Source organism: Sceloporus occidentalis, unplaced genomic scaffold (genome assembly GCF_023333645.1).
Source record: "Sceloporus occidentalis isolate IW3139 unplaced genomic scaffold, rSceOcc1.0.p SCAF_3, whole genome shotgun sequence".
NCBI lineage: Eukaryota > Metazoa > Chordata > Lepidosauria > Squamata > Phrynosomatidae > Sceloporus > Sceloporus occidentalis.
Window position 1 is genome coordinate 141394032 of NW_028316983.1, and position 23633 is coordinate 141417664.

Sequence of the window (23633 nt, forward strand, 5' to 3'; positions counted from 1 at the left end):
GGACCATCTCATTTTTCTTCATTATTTACTCATGTATTATAAATTTAAATTTATAAATTTTCCCCATTTGATCACATGCATGATCATGGATTTTATCCTTGCTTATTTTCCAGCTAACTTGCAAAATCTTTGAGCCCATGGCATTATATGATCTGTGGCATCTTGTTTTAAAGGCAGTTTGTGTACTGTAGGTATATTAGCTGCCAAGTAGGCCAGTGTGTGCTCTGTTACAAACTGTTTTTGGTTATACAATGTGCCCACGACAAAGAGTCAGTGGTGCGTGTCTTGTGCCCGAGCCTTGATTAGTTTTAATGGAGCTCAAGCACACACAGAACTTGCCTTATACGGCGGGTTTCGGAATGGATCCCCGTGTAAGGCAAAGGTGCACTGTACGCATGCATAGAGGTAAGTTGGTTTTATGGCCTAATCTGTTTATTGCCAGACAATGTCATTCAATTTCCACCTATGGGGCTATGCAGCCCCTCCCTTAGTGGTTGGATTGGTTTTGCGGCATACGGCACCGATCCGGCCTCCATAGAACACAAAAGAGCTGGAAAAAACAGCTCATGTTTGTACTCTTGAAGGGGTGCCATAGCTGCCGTCATGTGGCGTGATTACGCCCCTTTGGCACTGCGCTGTTTGGAGCGTAATTATGGCATACACCTTGTAGGCCAGCGCATGCCAAAATGGTGCCCTGGTGGCGGGGTCATGGCATCCAGCATGTGGATACTACGCCATAGCTCTGCCCACAGGCCAGCACTTTTCGTCGGTCTGTACAAGGCCTTTTACAGGCGAGTTCATCCTCTCAGCCCCAGAAAATCCCATTATAGGTTCACCTCCTTAGATATTTGGTAATTTATGGCTACTATTACTTTCTGCTATGAACTTATTCCACCCAGAGTTATTGACCATGCTAACAATGTAGATGGTACTGCTTGTTGCACTGTGGTTGCAAAGTAAGGAGAAAAGTCCCCAATCCCATATTTTAGGACAGTGCTTGGTCTTCCATATGTTTTGGACTTCGGCACCCATAATTCCTGGCTGTTGGCCAAATTGTCTGGTGTTTCTGGGATCTAATGTCCAGACCAAAGGGAGAACGTTTGGGAACCACTGTTTAGGGTATGAGTCTTTTATGGAGTTGACTGTGTATACTCCCCATTCACAACTGCAGAAACGACAATTTGAAGAATATCAGTTACAGGTAAACAACTTGTTACTGTTTTTCCTGAACCCCACAACCACTAAAAATACACTGCTTTTAGCTCATGTGTGTAGTTTGTGTGAGTTCTTTCCATAAGGAAGCAGAATGCATGTTCCTGTGCATGCTTGAACTGCATTGTTCATCATCCTGGCTGATTAACCCATTTGTTATTCAGTGTGATTATTTGTTCAGGGACCAAAATGTTGTCCAGGTTGATGAAGCAGAAATAATATTTAGTATCTGTGCAAACAGTGTCCCAGGTGCTGTTCTTCCCAGTTTTAACTAGATTTATCTGTAACTTTTACAGTCCATTTAAGTTCCTAAATGTGTCCCAGTGTGATCCTGTGTGTCCCACTGTGACACCATTACAATGCAAACGGTTAATTAAGCTGGAATTTATTAAGCATGTTTGTATTTGTGCTCATTTAGCAATTAAATGTTAAGAAGAGAGAGATAAACTGCCTTAACAATTATCAAGAAGTATCACCTGCTTTCTCTCTGTAAGCTGTTGTATTTACCTTCCTGACTCAGGAGCACCAACTTGCTCTGACCAGATGATTAAGGAGGATCAAATCCACTCGGCATCATGCTGGTGACCTATAAATGTATGGAATAATGACCATGGAGTGATGTTTATTATTGGCATCATCCAGTCCCATGATGTGGCAAATTTGAATATGCCACATTGAGCCAGGAATATGGGCTTGCATATCGTGGCACCAATGGAATTACCTTAAATGAAGTGAGACCATTAATCCAATGGCTTCAACATTGTCTACTCTGCCTAACAGTTGCTCTTAAATGTTTTGGTCAAAGGTTCTTTTTTCCATCCTATTATCAGAGAATGTTTTAACTGGAGGTGTCAGGACTAAACCTTTGTCATTCTGCATGAAAAGCATATCATTTATCACTGAGCTGTGGGCTTTCCCTCTGTGTGGCAGACCATTATAGAAGCTGGCTATGCTGCATCCTGTGGTATAGGCAATACATTTACCAGAATCCTTCCCTGACACCCTTGGATGAGGGAGCTGTATCAATTCAATACGTAATTTTTCAGAATGAAGCACAGCATTACTTACATTTACACTTGCAAAATGTTTTGTGCCGTTTCTTCTCCATTTTCCATATGGTGAGTTGGTCCACTATGGAAGTAGACCAAAGAGCATCATCATTTTATGCCAAATGAGGCTTGAATAGAAAATTAGGCAATCAAGGACTCAGAGCTCCCCATGTGAAATTATAAGACTTCATGTAAAAGTGCTTTAGGTTATACGTTGTGTGGCTGTTGCTACTGTGAGAAGACCATTGTCTAATTATGGTAGAAGCTCTATAAGGCCTTTGGCTTGGATCTTTCTCAGCCCTACTATCTGTATTCATTTAACAAGTTCCCTTACCAACCTGTCCATTCTGTAAGATCAAGAGAGGGCCTGTGTAATGCTTAACATGGAGGCATTGTTGATGGTGAGAGACAGGGTCTTGTCAATAACTACACCAGTATTTTGGAACATCTTGCTTCATTAAGTACAAGGTAATCTCATCTCCAGTTGTCTTTCATCAGTTGACAAAAATGATATTTTTATACTGTCAGGCTGTTAAAGGTTATATGCTGTCTCTGCTGTATTTTTTATGCATTTCTGTTGGATTTTATGACACCATGATTCTAAGTTTCTGCACGTTGCCCTGAGTAGAGCATTGCTACTAGATTAGTAGGCTAGAAGGCCTACCTTCTAGCTCCCTTTGCTCATACACTCTTTATTTACATATAAATAAAGAATGTACGAGTAAATGGATGTTCTTGGCAATATTCTGAGACTAAGAAAAAAAATTCATATCCCAATCCCATGTACCCAGGAAGGTAAAAGCAATGGAGAGAAGCCTAATTTAGGCATTTGCAGTTGGGCTGGCAGTAGTGGATTTTCCCATCCCCTCTTTCCCACAGCTGATGGGGTGTGGTGTAGTATAATGAGGAGGAGAGGAATCCACAAAAAAATCAGATGGAGGAACTTTCTGTACATGTCAAGCTGATCCTGGATACAGCTGCCATCTGCTGTAAGTCACATGAGTCAGTATAAATATACAATAGAAAGATCTTCAGAAAACAAAAGGTGACCCTTTTCTATCTTCTTCCACTTGTACTGAAAAGATCTGGCAAAATTTATCAGGTGCCTAAGAGCCAAGTACAAATTAATCCAGTCTTTCCAGAGCCAAACAGGAAGACAGGGAATTTACTGAGCCTGACATGTGTTTGGAATGGGGGCAACTACCATATTCCATTGGGCTGTTCTGAAGTAGACTAAGCTACCACTTAGTCAATAACCTCTCAGGGATTATTTCCACTTCGAAAGCCAAGTGTAGAAGATGGAAGCCCACACACGAAGTTTCAAATAGTCTTTATTGAGAAAATTCTAGAGATTAAACAGAACTGACTTCAGTAAATGTTTTGTAGAATGATCTGTCATGGTCAAAGATTATATAAACACCTTGGAAACAACTTGAAGGTACACAGCAACAGCAAAACACCTGAGACACATATCACTACTTCCTGACAGCATCTTATCCTCAGATGAAATCTATTCCTCTCTCCTTTTGCCCTATTCATAAGAATGCTCTGTAGAAGAGGAAGATATTTTTAGGATGATATGAACAAGGGCCATCTTGCTTAACACTGGTGCCAGTGAGGGCAGAAAGCATTAGTTGCTGTTTCTGCCTCCGTTCTGAGACTTCACAATGGTGGTATGCAGAAAGTTATAGAGATATATTGGGCCCTTGATATTCACTTGTTTCCAGGACCCCATGTAGATACCAAAATTCATGGATACTCAAGTCCCATTATATTCTGTGGTGTAGTAAAATGGTGTCCCTTATATAAAATGGCAAAATCAAAGTTTGTTTTTTAGAATTTAAAAAAAAAATTTCAAGCAGTGGATGCAGTTTCCATTATTATTGTTGTTGTTATTATTATTATTATTATTAATATTAAGCTTTATTTATATAGCGCTGTAAATTTACACAATGCTGTACATACAATCTTTTTAATTAGATGGTTCCCTGCCCTCAGGCTTACAATCTAAAAAGACATGACACAAAAGAGAAGGGAATGGTGTTGCGAAGGGGATCAGGTCCAGCAGTTCTTCTCTCCCTCTTAGGCCTGGACCAAGGCAGATGAACTGGAGGGAGGGCTCTTCTTCTTGCGGCCCAAGGTCACTTTACAGACCGCCCGAAAAGGGTGGTCTGCCACCGCCTGTGTTTGCTCCGCGAGGGAGCCGCAGCTTCCAAACCGTGCAGCTCCCTTGCGGAGCAAAAAGAAGAAGCAAAAACGGCTTCTTTTTCTGGCGTGGAAATGGTGCGGCAAAGCGCCAACGGCGCACTTGTGATGTCATTTGCGACATGCGGACGCTAGGCGTCCGTGACGTCAAAATGGCGGCACCCATGTGTAAATGGCGCTGCCATTTTGTACGTGCTTGGCATGCACTAGGGTTAGGGTGTCCGGAAGGGACGCCCTTTTGTAACCCTAGTACGTGCCGAGCACGTACTAGGTTGCCCGTCCGGAACGGGCCAATGGCACTCTTTTCTCTCCCTCCAGGCTGGATGGAGACAGATGCCATGGAGGGAGGGCTCTTCTTCTTAAGCATAGGCCCGATGGCACTGGGCCTGTCTTTTCACTCCCTCCAAACTGAGGCTCTCATGCTTCCATGGACATGGAGGACCAACTGTATATTATTTTAAAGACAATATTCCATTCTGAGCTTGGCATGTAATTTGATAGAAGTTATTAAGCTAGCCTAGAGGGAAAGCAAATAGTAATCCATATCTCCCCAGAAAACATGCAGAGTTTCTCATTCACATGGTTGATTTTGCAACTTTATATAGAACAGTAAACATTGCTTCTCAGACAGAACATTTGAATTCTAAAATGTGTGGAGAACATATGGCTCTCCAGATGGCATCAGATTGCAGCTTAGAGGCTGGTATAGCCAATAATGCAGAATGATGGGAAATTCAATCCAATAGGATCTAGAATATAACATATTCCCTATTCCTATTGTAAAATGAATTACATTTGAATATTAGATGGGTGTTCAAAATTGGGGTTGTAATGCATGTAAAACAAGACCTTAACAGTACTACTGCCTTTGCTGATGTTTAACTTTATTGTAATGGGCGGAATGTACTTCTAGGTTCACTTTGTAATCATGGGGACACAAATGGAAAGGTGATAATAGTCAGCATTTTGATAAAAGGTTTCTCTGAGCTATGTTTAAATTAGACCTTTTATCAATTTATTACACTCACATGGTTATGATCAAAGCTCCATAAAGATAATAAAATATCATTTTATTATTATTACATTATTCATTATTTATCTAGCAAACTGTTGGTGAGTCTTGTTAATGTTGAGATGTCTTGATGTTGAATATAAGAGCAAAAAGTGCTTCCTGTTATAATGTAGAGTCAACTCAAGCTATTTATTTTAATTGCAGATCTCACATTGATGGACAGTGCATCTGTTGTCATGCATCAGTTTTCATTTATGATAGGGCCTGCTCAGTGCTTTCCTAAGAATTGATGTTAATGCTGAGTATTGTTTTGGGTGGCCATTGAAATCAGAGTCTGGAAGAGATCCATGTGGACCTGATGGTGGCAGAACTTTCCAACCACTGCAGCTTCTCATTGGTTTCATATTTGCAGTAAAATATAGTTAAACTTGTTAAGCCATTCAGTACTGCTGCTGCAGGAGGAAGAAATGAGAGACTTGTGAGACTGGGCAGCAAGAGGTAGCAGGTGTTTCCATACCAGCTGTTGGAGCTAGACCTGTTTATCTGTACAGTGGTAGCAGTACCTGGAAAGGTCTCTTACTGGTCTCAGGTCACCACAATAAACATGGGTTATATGAATGCTGCACAAAAAGCCTGACTGCAAAGTAGACATAACTAACTGTGACATTGCTCCCTTCCAATTTGAGCTATGAAGCTGTCTCTGTGGCCTTGGGCTAATGATTTTATCTCTTGGCCAACGGATTTTACAGAGTTCTTATGAGGATAAAATACTACTCAGGCAGGCCAATGTTTCTCCTTGGAAGTAAATCCTATTATATGGAGCTTACTTTTTAGTATGTATGCATAACATTGCAGCAGAATTGTTGGGGTGGGGGCTATAATTGCAAACCAGTATTAAATAAATGATGGTTCATAGTAACACTCTATGCATTTTCATGGGGGCAGTATCAAATTTGTTACCCACTGTTATAAATCTTCTTTCCCCTCATCATTTAGTTGGTGTAAATTCTTAGTTCACACCTTGCAGTTCATTTTTTAATTTACAATAATATATATATATATATATATATATATATATATATATATATATATGAATCACTGATCATCTATTACAATACTGTTTTAAATCTGCATTCCTGTAGGGGCAGAGAGAGGATGCAGTAATAATAGTGTAATGTAATGTAATAGTATAAGAGCTTATAGGACTAATAGACTAATACAATGAATAAGATCATTCTTAGCAAGTGTTTAAAAAGCTTAGTTCCTAGATAGTTTATGTTAAAAATTAATAATTATATATTTTTTAAAAAGTCTGTTTCATTCCCACCTGTTCTTCCCACTGGGCAAACTAGTGCCACTACTTGGATGTTTGCTTATTAAACCAGTTGTACAACATCCTTTAGCAATGCAGGATAAATATTTTTGGGTCAACCTGTACTCATGGAGGTTTGAATAATTTACAGCGAGGGTGGAAAAGAGAGGTTTAATTTCCTGTTTGGTTTATGGAATTAGATTGCTGAAAGAGATGAGACAGGCAGACTGTAAATATTGATTTCATAAACCAACCAAATGGAAACATCAATATATCATGTTAGAGAAACCATTCTATCATCTATATGATTTGTAGATGAGATTGGTCTTTCTTCTTGTTTATCATGCAATTTATTATTTTTCTGAAAAGTGAACTTGTTATAGAAAATAACAACTCCTGGGGTTGTGACCAGTGCTGTAGTTCAACGACTAGTCCCAGGACTTGCCCTGCCCCAAGTCAATTCATTGATCCACCGAACTCAGTGTTGTCTAAACTGTTCAGGTATTGATTCTCTGGAGGTTCAGGTAGGGATGTTTCAGAGTTCTACCTGAAAGTTCCAGGGATTGACTTTCATGTGCTCAGCATATGTTAAGACCCTTCTCCTATTCATAGATACATTGCAAATACTAGAGTTGTCATGTTCCACCTAATTTGTAAAATGTTGTGTGACCCAGATGAGAACCAAAGTGGGTAGTAATTTGAGTGCTAGGCTAGGATCTGCAGTACCAGAGTTTGAATGCCCATTAGCCACAGGAACCTACTGAATGACCTTGAGAAAGTGATACACTCTCAGCCATAGAGGAAGATAAAGGCAAACCTCTTTGGAATAAATTGTAAAAAGAAAGCTTTAAAATAGCATCACCATAAGCCTGTCATCATCTAGGCACACATCCTCCTCCTCAAAAACAGCAGCATGAGACCAAAGTACATAAGGAGTGAATTAAGTCCTCTTGGCTTTTGTAGGACACGCCTGTCTTTCTTTTGATTGCATCCATTCTCTGCAGAGGAGAAGCAGTTTTAAATGGGGCGGGGGGGGGGGGGGATCTTGTGTTCTTTAGTTTGAAACCACAATTTAAAATACAGGTATATACACATGGGAAAATAATTAAAAGCAAGAGAGAAAGCAAAAGCTGAAAGGATGAATTATTATGTGTCTAGGTCTGTGTATGTTTTGATGCAATTAACCATCTGGAAGTGATGAGCTGGGCATATGTTAGGTGTGGGTGCCACAAAATTAGTTCATGTCCTAATGGTTGTGGAACAGGGTTATGAACTAATCTTGTGGTTCCATTTAACAAAACTTCTTCATGCGACTAGTAGTGAATGAACTGGTATTTTCCCTCTTTCTCTACATTAGCTAAACAAAAAGCAAACTCTGTGGAAGGGTTCAGGGAAAATACTGGAGTGTTAGCAGTGACTCAGAGAGGAAATCTCTCTCTCAGAGCAGGTTAATAACAACTTAGGAGCAGGATATACTGCTGAGCAAGTTAAAGAGACTGGTTAATTATTTTTGCATCACAAGCAGGAGTTTGGGATGGTTCTGTTTGGTTGAAAATATTTCCTAGCTAGTGAGCACAGAACTTGAAAAGAGAGTTGTCAAGCATTTTATGTAAAGGGGTTTCCCTTCGATTTCCGAGTTTTTAATGGGTTGCTCATGTCTCAGGATGTTTGCCCATAAGAATTTTAGTTGAAGTTAGAGCAAGATTGCCACTGTCCTGCCATTCTAGATAATGCTTTTCACCATCTACAGAGACAGAAATGAATCGTATGCATGTTTATGCATAAGTAAATCCCCCTGCATTTAATGGACAGTGTAAATGTGCCTAGGCATGTAGACTAAATTGTTCTGTGATTAAGACACAGGGTACATGATGGTAAGGCGACAACCACCATGTGCTCTGAGCTTGTTTCCTTACCATTTTCTGCTTTTAATGTGCTTTTCAGTACTTTCTCCAGTAAAACACAGGGTGATAATGACTGCTTAGAGATTATTAACATGCTTTCAAAATGATGTTTTCCATGTTAATAACTTGAGTTTTGTTTGCAGTTTTTTTATTTGTGACTACACTGTGATCACAGTTGACCCTTTGATGCCTTACTTAGCTCAAATGCAGTAAAAGACTCCAAAACTATAATTTGTTCAGTATAAAGATGGCAAGCCTGCTTCTAGATGTTTGCCTGAGAAAGATCATAAGCAGATGAGGGCAGGTTTTTCAGGACCAAGGGTGAAAATTGCATCATTTGAAAGGCTGAATTTTAAATATATTCAGTATTTAAAATGGCAAAGAAGCCTTGTCTTTCAATAACACAAGTTGTGCTTACTTTACCATGATAAGTATGATAATGTTCTTGACACATTAAAAAGAATAATTTTAGAAAGCGAGGTGAAGTGTTGATACCTTTGAAATGCCTAACTACAAACCTGTTGAAGTGTTGCAAGCATAGCTGGTCTGTGTGTGGTAGAATCGCACATTCTGAGTTGATCAGAAATTCCAGCAGCATTGATTAAATCCAGATTTGGTTGTATTTACATTAGATCCACTGAAATCAATGGGATGTCTGAATCATGACTAATCCAGATCTTATTGATTTCATTGTGTCTACACTAAGCATGACTGAATCTTGGGCTGGAGTGTGGGTGGTAGAGCTTACAATGAAGGAAGAAATGCAGACATCCACACAATGTTTTCTGATGTTTTGCTTTTCTGCTATTCTGGTTTCATGGTCCCAGTAGCATCATGTACTATCCACCTGTGTTTTAAGGCACTGCTGTGTCTATGTCAGACTTTATTTAATATTGTTTCTCTTTCCTGAAAACCACAGCCTAGTCTGTGGGTGTAAACGTACTTGTTTTGAAAAGGTTTTTAAAGTTCAGTAATAGTCTGAAGTTTTAATAAACTTGAGACGTCTGCTAGAAAAAGTATACAGAAAAATGATGGTGGCTGACAAAAATAGTTCTAAAAGTACAAGGAGGTGGCGTCATGCTAGACTGGCAAAGAATTTCAGAGCTGTCAACATGCTCTAGAATTCCTTATAAAATATGCATGAACGGGATACTGCATCCTTCTCACAAGAAAATTCATTCTGTAAGAATTGTCTGACAGCAGGCCCTTGGTATCCACTGGGGCTTTGTTCCAGGACTCCTTGTGGATACCAAAATCTGTAGATGTTCAAGTTCCATTAAATGAAGTGGCATAGTGAAATAAAGTTTCCTTTATATAAAATAGCAAAATCAAGTTTTTGTGTGTGTGTTTTGGAATTTATGTATTTTGGGAATATTTTCAAGCCATGGATGATTGAATCCATGGGGGATGTAGATATGTGGATATGGAGGAACAACCGTATTTCCTCACAATTTGGAAGACGAGAGAGAAATTAAATACTTACGTCTTCAGGACCACGGAGAACCTCAAATGTAGGCCTGATGAGAAGATGTCCAAAAATAATATAAATGGGTTATAATAAAACAAAACAAAACAAAATGGTGGATGGGAGGTCAGGAGTAGAATAGGAAAACTGAGCCAGTAGTTCGGCCTGGTTTTCTTAAGAGTAGCTCAGTGAGCTGCTTGAATGTGAAACTCCGACCTTAACAATGCTTTGCTTCCAAACAGAACAGGGGGCTTCCTTCATTACATGTTGGACATATACTTCAGGGGTTTTAGGTTTATGCCTAAAATATAAAGTGTTAACATTTCACAAAGAGTCCCACTCAGACCAAATGTCCCACTTCCAGAATCCTGCTTCTCACATTGGCCAACTGGAAGTTTCCAAAGAACAAACAATTTAGAGTCCTGCTGTTGTGGCTCAGGAAGAGGTGTTGAGAAGCATATAAAATATAGTCATTCAGTACAATCAGTTTCATTGGCAACTGAATTCAACTACCATGCATTTGTCCTTTCCTCCTATCTCCTGTGTGTTTGTTAGATTAAATTTAAGGCCAAGCGCTGTGCATAAATACTGATTTTTGCCAGCCTTTCCAGTAGCCATTTTTTAGTTGAAGAACTGGATAACCTAAAAAACAAAACAAATACTGCCTCTGAATATGCTGAATATGTAGCTGACACAACTGATAGCTAGTGGTCGATTTGTTCTCTGCTCACTGGCAAACCTGGGTTTGATGATACCCAATATGTAACTGACCATACCAGGTGAAGATAAAAAAGTAATTTTTCATGCTATGGTTCCTCTGCCTCAGACCCTTGGCCTTTGCTGGAAGGAAAGTGTGAGGTTTTGTAGACTTTGCTATCATGCTGGGTTAAGGTCCATACATTTGAATTTCTCAATTCACAATATACAGTATAGGAATTCTATTTCAGGTAACCTAAAGAGTTATTCTTGAGTTCTGTATTACTTGGATTCAAAGGATATGCTTCGAAGTTAACATATTGGGATAATATCTTATTTTTGGCACTAGTAAGGAAGATGTTTGCCACATTAATTCTTCCTGGCATACAGACTTTTCCTGACTGGTTGTTTGGCTCCCTGGGCATTCTTCCCAGACAATAATTGCATAGTTTCTTTAACCCGTATCATCAATTTGACTTTGTGACACTTAATCTGGATCTCAAACTTTTTTTTTTTTTTTTAAATAAGTGAATGTAGGAAAATTAAAGAACAGAAAAGCAAGACACTGGAACTGCAAGTTTCTGTTGGTTTAATTCAGTAGTTCCCGATCTTGGTTTCTCAAATATTGTTGGATTTCATCCCCCAGAAAGCTTGGCCAGGAATCAGGGATTCTGGGAACTGTAGTCTAACATCTGAGATGGCTCACAGGTTCAGTAACACTGGTTTAATCAAAAAAGAAAAAAACTAAAGTGGCGACAAGTTTTAAGAAGCAAAGCTGTGAATTAAGGGGTTTCTTGAGCCTAAGAGGAGCTGGAGCATGGTTTTTAGTCCTGAATTAAGCTTGGGGAGACCTTGTCTAAATTATGTGTCCCACTAACTGAACAATTTTAGGCCAATTATTCTTTCTCTGCCTAACCCACATCAGGATAAAACGGAAAAGTAGAGGGAGGAACTACATACATTACCTCAAATTGTTTAGAAGAGGAAGAATGGTACAAAAACGTTGTTTGTAATAGGGAATGAAAAACAAAATACAGTACAAAAGATTACCTTTTTAACAATGGGCACACCCGGACTTCGTGCTAAGACAGAATTATTGAGTGTAGTGACTTACCGTGAACTAGTTACTTGGGGAACAGACAAGCTGAATGGTCACGGTCAACAAGCCATATTATGGAAGGTGTGCAGCTTCTTGAGCTGCTTTTGGGCTACTCATGCTTGCAGTGGGAATAATTGGGCAACACTTGACAATATATTGATTGTTTATGGTACGCCATGTTTCTCAAGAATTTTGTCTCACTGTGATAATTGAAATCCACCCAGCGAGAGAGGTCTTTTGTTTATTAAATGTAAGTTATATTACACTTGTTATTTTGTGAAGCTACCTATACAGAAGAGTTGGTGAAATGCAAATTTCAGTTGGGGCAGCATTTCTCAGCATTTCTGGCTATTTTCTGAACATGTGCTGGAGCAAAGGCACTGTGAGGGAGCAACCAAGTAGTTTCCTGTGCTATGACACAAGAGATTTCCCCAAGTTCCCCTGCCATAGTCCTCCAGGTATAGCCAGGCTCTGTGTCACACCTAACTCCTCTCTTGGGTAGCATGTGAGCTGGGCTTCTTCTTCCAGGGCAGGGCAGGGCAGGTGCAGGTAGAAGTAGGAAGGTGTGCTCATGTTCACAGAAGGGCAAGTCACTATGGCTGAACAATGTCCATAATTGAGTACTCACTGCTTTTCATGTAAATGTTCCAAGGTCTAGCAACTCCATTTAAAAGGATCTCTGGGAACAAAAATACTACTCATAGGAACTAAACCAGACTAGTTGACGCCCTCTACTAGTCCTAATTTGCTTCTCAGTACCTAACTTTAGAAAAAACTGTGTGGTAAAAGATTTGTTTGAACTTTGATTTTCAGAGATGCATGGTTGTTGTTTATAACCATCTTTATAAGAATAAACGCTAAGTATCTTTGAGACATTTTGCTTGCATCATGCGAAAGAAGGTGAGGGAGATGAGGCATCTAGCAGCACCTTTGAGACTAACTGATTATATTCCAGCATAAGTTTTTGTGGAGTTCTCTTCATCAGATGCATGCTAAAACTGTTTACAGCAGTTTGTGGGCTGCCATATCCACTGTACCTCACCATTTCACTATTTCCCTGCCACATTTATTTTCCAATCTTGGGTCAGGAAATCTTGGCATCATTCTCTGTTTACTGATTCAGTATAATAGACTAGTATGAGCTGACCTTGATTTTCAATATGGTACCTTGGCATTAACTTCTTCCTTGCACTTTTGAAGGGTGTGGTAACTTGACTAAATGCAAAGAGGAAAAAGGCTGTTGGGTTGTACTTGGCTGTGTCATTGCGACATTGCCATTTCTCATTAAAGGCCAGCAGTACAGTAGAAGTTGGTGACACAGTACACCTTGTCCCATGAAATCAGTATTAAAACATGTACCTATTGACCAGAATTGTATATGGACATTATTTATATAATTTTCTATCCTGAAAGTGAGCATTAAGACTTTCCTCTGTGTGTGTGTGTGTGTGTGTGTGTGTGTGTGCGCGTGTTTACACTCAAAACTTTTGTAAGGGAAAATGTTACCATTTCCTCTGCAATTGTTTCTCTATTGCTTTGTCAGCATACAGTACGACCCCTGTATCTGCTGACTGTTAGCCATGGTTTCACTTAGCCACTTCTGAAAAGATATGTTCTCTCTAGGATTTTCTTGGATCTCCAGCATGATTGTATGGTATGATTCCAGTGGGAGGTGACCATAGAGTCATGTTGGAGGACCTAGAAATGCCTAGAAAGTATTTTGTACAGGAATCTCTAGGTCCTCCAGTATGACTCTATGGTCAGCATCTTCCAGAATAATTCGTTTCAGTAGGATTTGCCATTATCCACTGTTTCATGTTTATGTGAATTTGCTGCAAATACGGAGGCATACCTCATTTCATATCAGTGCCTTTGTTTAGACAGCCACTGTTATCTCCTCCAAGGATAGTAAGCATATAGCATCTCCTGTGCTACTGATGTCCCCCAGATTCTTATCAAAGTACTCTTGTTATCAAGAGGTCCCAAGGTTATACACTGGCGATCACAGTTTTGTTTCAGCAAAACAAGTCACTTTGACACACAAGTAATTTTCCTGGCAACTTCAGAGATAGACTGTGGTTGGATGTTTGCTCTCTTCATCTCATTTCTTCATGTCTGTTTGCAAAACCCTGTGGTGCCTTAGGGTCTAGCAGGACAAGATGAGCAACTACTAGACTGTCAGGTGGCTTTCAGGTTTAATCCAAGTGGATGAAGGGATTCCCAAGGTATTAAAAACTGGGGAAAGCCTAATTTATAACCTGAAAACACACCAGTAAACATCTGAAATTCCGATTTATTAGACCTTCTTTGGCATTAAAAATGGAAAGACCAGGTCAATCAGTCAAAATATTTGGTTTGTCTGGAAGTAGTTAATTAAACTCAGCAGACTGCATTTATGTTAGTTTTCTGCACTGGTTGCCCACTAGGAAGCCTACTTACTTTTGCGTGGAGTGATTATTTTCACAGCACCAGCCCTCTAGTACTTTATCCAGTCAGCTGTTCCTCCTTAGTAGAATAACTGAGTTCAGACATTCTCTCAGTAAGAGTGGTCAGCAGAAGAACATAGGAAGAGCCTTGGTAGACCAAATCAATGAACCATTTAGACTAGCACTGTGTTCCTAGCCAGCCTATTCCAGGAAGCTTAAAGGCAAGAAACCTCCCTCCCTCTTTTTTGTTCAGCATCTAGAATTCAGGGTACGCTGCTTCTGGACATACTGATTCTAGCTAGTTTTCCTAGCTAATAAACACAAATTTGGCCGTCTCTAAAGAAATCTAAACTAGTGGTCCTTATACCAATGGATTCCTTGAGTTTAGTTGTGTGTAAAATACTTTCCTCAGTATAACTAGAATCTTTGCTAGTGTATTTATGTAACGTTGAGATCAGGTGAAATGTGTGTGAGAAAGTTTTTTAACTTAATAATTCATCACTTTTTAAACCTTTCTTTTTAAAAATAACTCTTTATGTACTCATTTACTATTTAAAAGCCACACACACTTTAGCCTTTCCTTGTGGAGAAGGTTCTCTGATAACCTTTCCTTGCTTACTTGAGAGTTTCTTTGCTACAGGACTAAGCAGACTGATAGTGGTTTCTTCTTTTTTTTGAGGAGCTTAGAGGCAGCCGAAGGTGAAAGCAGCAGTACCTCTGCAGCAGGGCTTCTGTGGCCGTTGTGTAGTCATGGCCAAATTAACACTTGCTACTTTCTTCCATTGCATCATGACTCCCTGTCCCCCCTCATGACACTTCTGCAGGCAATACACGGTTATTAAGAGTCTGTTGTTTCTTTGAGATCTGCTGTGCTTTGTTGCTTTATGACCTATTCTTAAATCATCCTTTTATCCAGACAGTCAGAGACTGAAAGGACTATGTCATATGAATGTGCAGCCAGTGTCAGACTGCCATGCTATTGGTAATAAATCTCTCTCCCTCTCTTCCCGTCTCTCCTATGCTTTGACACTGAATCATATTTCTGACAGGCTGCAGAACTCTGTATGGGTAAATTGTGGGTACAATAAACACAGCTTTGTTAACAAATGTCAAGAGAAATCTTAGGACACAGAGTGGGGAGGGGGGGGGATTCTGTAAATCATTTTCCACTTTGAGACTGTGGCCACTACCAAACACACAAAATAAATGTAAGAGATGGAAAAATTCCTAATTACAGTCCACTCTCTGTATCTTTGGACTCAACCAGCCACAGCTTGAAATTTTTTAAAAATATAAATTGGAAGAAAAAAACTTAGTTTTACCATTTTATATAAGGGATACCATTCTGTTATCCCATGTGTTTAATAGGACTTGAGCATCCACAGATTTTGGTGTCCACATCAGGAGGTGGGTGGGTCCTGGAACCAAACCCAGTGGATACCAAGGGCCTAGTGTATTTCTTAGGGTATTGAGTTGGTGCCTAGTGCTTTTGTTTTAAGGGGAACAAGTTGTATATTTAGTAGCATAGGCAAAGGACAAAATACCTTTTTTTAAAAAAAAAAGTTTACTTAATGAATAAAACAAACAAACAAACAAACAACCCATTAGTGACAATTACCTATGGGCTATAGGTTTTCTGATTCTAAAGTTTATAGGGATTAAGTGTCTCTACTTCATTCTGACACTAAGGCCCAAAACACAGTTTGCAAAATAGATTATGATAAGTTTTGCATACTACAAAAATTAAAGTAGATCGAGCAGGGGAGAGGAGGGAAATACGGTAAGCACTAAACAAGTGGACAGATGGTGTCTATTTGTCAGTGTGAATTTTGTACCGAAGAAAAAAGTTTAAATATATAGTTCAGAGGACTAACAAAAGGTGTTCTAAGGGGTTGAATTTTGTCTTAGAAAAGCCATGTACTTGGTATGACAGCATGAATCTGAGAGAATATTCAAAATATAGATGCTTTTCATGGCTATGAGATAGATGTTTGCATTTTGTATTCCAAACACTTGGGCTGGTATCCTGTGGCTTTAGCCTGGAACCTGCAGAATGAAATTCTTCATCAATGTACAGGCAACAGCACTATGGAGAGGATGGAGGTGGGTAGCCTTGGAGTTAGGGATGGAGCTGTTCCTGAGTGTCCCACTAGGAGTGCTGCAAGCAATGTGTTGCTGGGGAATTACAAAGGACCACTTAGATAAGAATATACTAGACACATCTGGTGGTGCAACAGGCAGTTGCGACAGCATAAAACTCCTGACCAATGGCTCCAATGTAGTCCTAGCTGCTTGCAGCCTCTAATAATATGCTGCATGGAAGATATACATTGCCACCATACCAAAACAAAATACGCCAAGATTGTGCAGATTAGCATGATAAGGGAAATAAAGGCTCCTGTCCAGACACTAATCTGCATCTTTATTGGCTGCATCCGCAGGAACTGCTTATATGAGAGAGGTTCCCTTTTCCCATTGGCAGGTTAGAGTTAGATCACGTGATACCATTGTGTTCTGCTGTTCTGAGTTTTCAAAGGTATTTGGTATATATTAAGTACTATTCCTTTCCTTGTTTTTTTCTTCTTAGGCCTTGAACAGAGGTATTGCAGCTGTTAAAGAAGATGCTGTGGAAATGCTAGCTAGTTATGGGTTGGCCTATTCCCTCATGAAGTTTTTCACCGGTCCAATGAGTGACTTTAAGAACGTGGGGCTGGTGTTTGTCAACAGTAAAAGAGATAGAACCAAAGCAGTTTTGTGTATGGTTGTGGCTGGTGCTGTAGCTGCGATATTTCACACTTTGATAGGTAAGTATATTTTCCAGTTTTGATTGACATTAAACTTTTATTTGTATGCTGGTTGACCCATTTCTTCTCAGTTTTGTGACAGTTGTTTGCTTATGTACATTTTCCATGTAAGTTTTGAAAACATTAGGAAAGGCCAAACAGTTAGAGTTCTTTCACTAGGTTTCTACCTGTAGATTTAAAACACTATCAGTTGACTGATGGCATTTGCAGGTCTTCACCAGGTACACAAAAGCCCCTCATCATATGGCTTCCAGGCCGTCTCCTTGGCTGTGTTTCACTATCCAAATAATATATAATCAAGATTACAGAAGTATCAAAAATGTAGTGATAAATTGACAGCTGCATAGAATAAACAGCTGGTAATTCAAAAAGGTGAGAACTTGTCAGACAAAATTATTCACCACTATTCTGTCTTCATCTACTAGTAAGGAACATTTTATGAGAAGTGGCAAAACAGAAAGTGCCAGCTGAGGAAGATCAGAAAGAAGAAACTCAGTGTTGGTCAACAAAAAAAGAATGGCATTGAAACTGTACTGGGCTTGAATCTGCAAGCCCAGCTCAGCCTATATGTGGAAGCCAACTAGCCAGAATGGTATCCTTTTATCCAATGTTTAGAAAAGAAAGATACATATCCTTTTCCCCATTAAGTACTGATTAGTTACTTGACTTTTATTAGGTATATGAAATTTTTTCAGCTTCTCAGATGCTCCCCAAACTTAAGTTGTTTTTTTGTACAAATTTTGCTTGGGAAAGGTGTCCTTTACACATACTCAGAGGCACTTTCAGAAAAGCTGAAGAAGAGATTATTATCCATGGAAACTGATGACACTGTTAGAATGATATTGGGAGTATAAACTCTTATGTGTCTGCTCTATGTACAATGGAATAATTGGGAATTGATGTACCACTTCCAGATTTGAGCTTTTTCACTTTTCAAGGAGATTGTCATCTCAGGCTGAGAAAAAGGGTTGTTACCCAAATATTGAGGAGAGGGATTCCCATGAAACAAGAAGCTAGATCTGTGGGCATGTTCATGTCTTAAATGAGTGCACTCTTCAATTGCTTTCACTTGTAATGGGAGTAAACAAAGAATAGAGCTTCATTTTGTGATGGATTTATTGTGTTGTCTGCCACAGGCTCTCTTCCTTCTTTGGTTGATTCCCCCCTAGTAGGAGTGACTGAGTAGCATATGCAGCATGCTGTTAATTCACAACAAGCCAGGGTTCTCATGAAATCCTGGCTTGTAGTGTCAAGGAAATATACTGCATGTAGGCAAGTGTATTATAATATTTTTCAAGAGAAAAATGAGAAAAATAATACTGTAAAACAGTAGTGCCAAAGAGAATATTATATTTTTGATATAGACTGGTAATGTATATGCCTTAATATACGTATTAAGCAAATAAGTGTGACATTTTTTAAACCAGTAAGTGTGAAGATTTTAATAGACTATTTCTCAAGCCTTAGAGGTGATAAGGATTCAGCTATTCTAAGTCATGGGATGCAGTGGCTTAGTGGTTAAGATGCCAGTTTTGCCGATCAGAAGATCGGCAGTTCGGGACCTGAGTGTTGCATGAAGGGGTGAGCTACTGCCACTAGTTCCAGCTTGTGCCAACCTAGCAGTTCAAAAGCATGCAAATGCAAATCGATAAATAGGTACCACTTAAATGGGAAGATAACAGCGTTTGGTGCAGTCCTGCTGGCCACATGACCATCGTAGTAGTCTTCAGACAATGCTGGCTGTTTGGCTTACTAACAAAGATGAACACCACCCCCTATAGTGGGTGATAACTAGACATTTATGTCAAGGTACTACTTTTACTTTTTATCCTAAGTCACAGCATTTCTAGTCTACCTGAATAAACCACATTAGGAGAGAATGTGTTTTAAGCTGAAGTTTAGTGCACCATTGTTGTTGTTACTGTTGTGATGCAATGGAGAACAGTCACTGTGCCTGCTTCAGTATCCTCTTGTTGTCTGTTGTTAGATATCTTCAGGTCAACTCCAGTTTTTTGACAGCTTTATCTTATCATAGGGTTTTCTTAGCAAGATTTATTCAGAAGATGCTTGACATTTCTTGCCTTTAAGCCCTAATGTGTGTGACTTGCTCAAGGTCAGTCAGTGGATTCCAAGGTTGAGCAGGGATTCGAATCCTGATCTGTCAGCATCCTAGTCAAGCATTCAAACCACCACACCATGCTGGCTTTGTTATCCTCCTTGAATGATGCAAACACCTACCTCATAATTAAAATGACTGTGTTAATACTTTTTCTAACTCCTTTACTAATCCTTGCCCTTACATAATTACAGTTTCCTCACACATAGGAAGGTGGTAGTTTCTATTATTGGTGCCATGTGACAGAAGAAAGATCAGCATGGTTTTTCACCTTTTAGTGGATATCTCCATTTTGCACTAACCTGCCTTGCAATGCAATTCTACCTATGTTTATCTAGCATTATATCCTGTTGGGTTTATTTAGCTTCCTTCCATGTAAGTGGACATAGGAGTACAACCTTAAAGTCATTTAAGCTACACAGTGAGTTTAACAATGGGGATTATCACACAGGAAATCTGTGCTGGTATAGACGTGGGTTGTAACCATCTGGAATGGATCTGATCACACGGCCAAGAGCCTGGGCAATAGGCAGCCCGTATTGAACCCGAGCTTTTCCAGCAGCTTTCAATGAATGGGAAAATAGTATCTTATTCAAAGATTTTCTTCTGATTGTGAAAATCACACAAATTGAGTGTAGACTTCTTAGCAGCTCAAGGTTTTAGAGGTAATGGTACAGTTTTGGCTGGCTTTGTTTACCAGCTAGTAGTTCTAATTACCTCTTTTCCAAAGACTTCTGGGATATGAAGAGGAATGAGAAGAAGTGTCACCCTCTCACTTTCAGTCAGGATATGATCATTGGTACCTTTTAGATGCTCAAAACATGATTTTGGAATAACTTAGGCTGCATCTGTAGTGCAGAAATAATACAGTTTGACACCAATTTAATTGCCAAGGTTCAGTGCTGTGGAATATTGGGATTTGTAGTTTTTATGGCAGCAGAGTTCTCTGACAGAGAAGGCTAAATAGCTTGCAAAACTACAAATCCCAGAATTCTATAGCATTGAGCCATGACAATTAAAACATTGTCAAACTACATTATTTCTGCAGTACAAATTGAGTTTACTGGTAAAAAAAACAAACCTGTCAATAATTGAGCAGGAAGTTAGGATGATAGGAGTTGTGGTTGAAGGTTTAAGTAGGTTATATGGAAGGTATGAGTGGAGAAGAAGAGGAGATAAAATGAAAGATAAAGAATGTTAGTGAAGAGGGTGTAAGGAAGCTTAAGAAAGTTGGAATAAAGGTAAGAAGGTATGGAGAGAGAGACGTTTTGGAAATGGTAAACTGACATTAAGTTTACAAGAGAGGAAAGGAGAGGATCTGTAGGGGAAAATATGGGGAAAAGTCACAATATGCCCTGCTTGTATTCATGTTGAATCTTTGTTAGATTATGTAACTTGCTTATTGGTATGACTGATATGATTTTAAACATGTGATTTTAATTAATATTTTTTTAAAAAATAAAGAGCATATACGGTAAATTATTCTCTGTCCCTGCTACTCAAGCTTCAAAGGACATATAGAAAGAGTAAGCTATTTAAATTTATTTTTCAGCATTGCAGGCACATGGAAGCAGGGAGAATCTTTCTTGCTGCTTTTGAGTGCTTTCCCAGCATGGTACAAAATGAGTAATCCATGCAGCCTGTGCTGTTTTGATGTCATCTGGAAGCTACAAGAAGGATTCTTACTGCTTCCAAGTGCCCACATATCCTGGCAAAAAAAAGCAAAGGACCTTGCTACTTCTGCAAATCCCCTACACATAGCAGAGATCTTAGGGAGGTTGAGGCTCCATTTCTCCCTCCTAGCACAAAGCCAGGGCCTTCCAATGCCTTCCAGATACAGAAAACTATATCTGATTTTTAGCATAGTGTTTTATGGTATATGTGTTCATGAGCTTGAGTAAGAATGTGCAACTGTAATATTTAACAGGCTGGTTCAATGTTTATTGGATCTCATATTGCTTGTCAGGCCCAGCCATTATTTCATAGAAAAAGGAAATTACCTTTTTTGTGTATGTTATGGGAGTTTCCCACATTATAGTTTAAGGCTCTGCTGTAAATAGGAGTTCTACTGCACTTTATTAGCTCCTGAAATATTATAGTGGAATCATAAATAATGTGCAGAATGGCATCATCTAGAAAAATTCATTTACCCACAAAGACAACATTACAATTCTCATTCAGTGATTTTCATACCTTGAAAATAGAATCTTGGCCCCAGCCAGTTTGACAGCTGCTGAGATATGAGAAAGAAAAACAAGGTTTTACGAAAAGAGGTCTTGGGAAAGAAATTAACTGAGGAAAAATCACTGTAGAGAGAAAAGAAGAAGCACATCAACAAATCAGAACCTGGCAGTAATTTACTGAAAATGAATTAATTACCCCCCCCTTTTGTTACATTTTTAAACAACAGCTTTAAAAGTTGTTAATTAAAGTGTTAAATGACAATTATTACTGTTTTATGTTTTAATTTGTTTCTTTTGGAAATGAATTATGTTTTTCTTTTTTTCACCATTTTTAGGTAATTCAAAGTTTTTTAAAAATAAAATGTGTTAGTAAATCAATGTGAATAATTAGCATAATAAATGAATGTTACAATTCTAACTAAAAAGTTGAACATTAAACAAGTAATTTCCAAATTAACAATAACATTAATGAAATAGCATTATAACTGCTGAGCTCTGCAGCTTACTAACTGAGTGCTATGGAGCAAACCTGTTCTGTGAGCTTTATTTTGGTAGAAGAGCAGGAAAAAAACAAGCAAACAAACTGTAGTGGAAAAGATAACTGTGCCTCCTGCAGTCTGAGATATGACAGAGATAGATATACTAAGTGTGGGCTGTGTGGTTATGACTAAGTATTCCAAGGCATTACTCAATTAATTTTGCATCCTTCAACATATCAGAGATGAAAACTGAGAAATGTGTGGCTAAACAATATCAGAGTGTGGTCAAGATGGCAAAAGTTCTTAATGAGGAAAAACAGACTAGCTAGAAAAGTCTATAGCAGTTTACTTTTGCCTAAGTCTACAAGAAAGGACAGGATTTTGCCCCCTCCTCCTAACTGCTCAGTTGAGTGCAAACTATTTTTGCACTTTGAACTAAGTCTTCAGCTAATGAAGTGGGCTGAGGACAAAGGAAGAAGGTGGGAGGAGGACAGAGAAACCGGGACATTTTTAAAAGCAGCTGAACAGTTTATTGGGAAAGTCCCTGCCAAATCAGGACAGTTGGACAGAATGTAATTTTGCTAGGAAATGAGGGATGCTGCATATGTTTCGTGGCTTTAAAATATATTTAAAAATCCAAAACTTGTTTGGGGTATGGTTATAGGCTGTGTCCTGTGGGGACCCATTATGGTCCCCAATGCCTAATACAGACTGCTTAGATTAGTTTGGCAGTTGTCAATGTGATTCAAAACAAGTTACTGTATGAGTAGATCTGTGTGTATCAGTTGAATTACCTATAAATAATTTCAACACCAGTGCCACCCATCAAGATAATGGTATTGTGTCCCTTTTTATGATACTGTTGCCTTGTTACATTCTACAGCATACAGTGATTTGGGGTACTACATTATTAACAAGTTGCATCATGTGGACGACTCCGTGGGAAGTAAAACACGCAAGGCCTTCCTTTATCTTGCAGCCTTCCCATTTATGGATGCCATGGTGAGTCTGTGACTTCTTTTATGCTCACTGCTTTTGGAGAATGTGGGCAAATGAATGGCAGTGCTTATGACCCTCTTCTGTGTACCGTGGGGCCAGTCATACATGAATATTACTGACACATTCATATTTTAAGTCTCAAATATGCATTTTAAAACAACAATATAACAGATTATATATTAAATTGAATACATTTACAGTGACCCAAAAGTTACATACATCAAATGAGGTGCCAGTGCAGGACTGGATTTAGGAATATTTTGTTCAGTAGTATTGGAAACAACCTTGGAGGCAAGTCTTAAAGCCCTAAATAAAAGATATAAAATTGGTAGAAATACAGTACATACTTGAAATTCCACTATAAGGAACTTACCCTTTTGCCCCAACTTAATACATAAATGAAGATCCTGTTACCTTATTCAAGGTGAAAAGAGCCTAAATCTTACCCATGGCAACAGCCACTCCTCTCCAGCTCTCCCTCTCTTTCTAAACTCACTTAATAAAACAACCCCTATTTTAGGGTTTTCCCAGCCACTGGGCCAAACCAATAGTTCACAAGAGCGAGCCTTGCATATTTTGCCCCAGTAGTGGATTCAGGATAGGGACATGATTGACTCTTGCCCTGGCAATATCCTTCTCATATGCTTTGTTGCCATCTCACAAACTCATCCA

General features: G+C 39.0%; 1 protein-coding gene across 2 annotated transcripts in view; it reads left to right on the forward strand.

Moving 5' to 3' along the window:
* The window catches only part of ANKH (ANKH inorganic pyrophosphate transport regulator), a 114073-nt gene that overhangs the window by 58163 nt on the left and 32277 nt on the right, over nt 1–23633 (forward strand). For both annotated transcript variants that reach the window (XM_089516470.1, XM_089516469.1), the window contains exons 2-3: nt 16968–17184; nt 22846–22964. In XM_089516470.1, coding sequence (XP_089372596.1) covers nt 16968–17184; nt 22846–22964 — 336 coding nt within the window. The remainder of the gene's footprint in view (nt 1–16967; nt 17185–22845; nt 22965–23633) is intronic.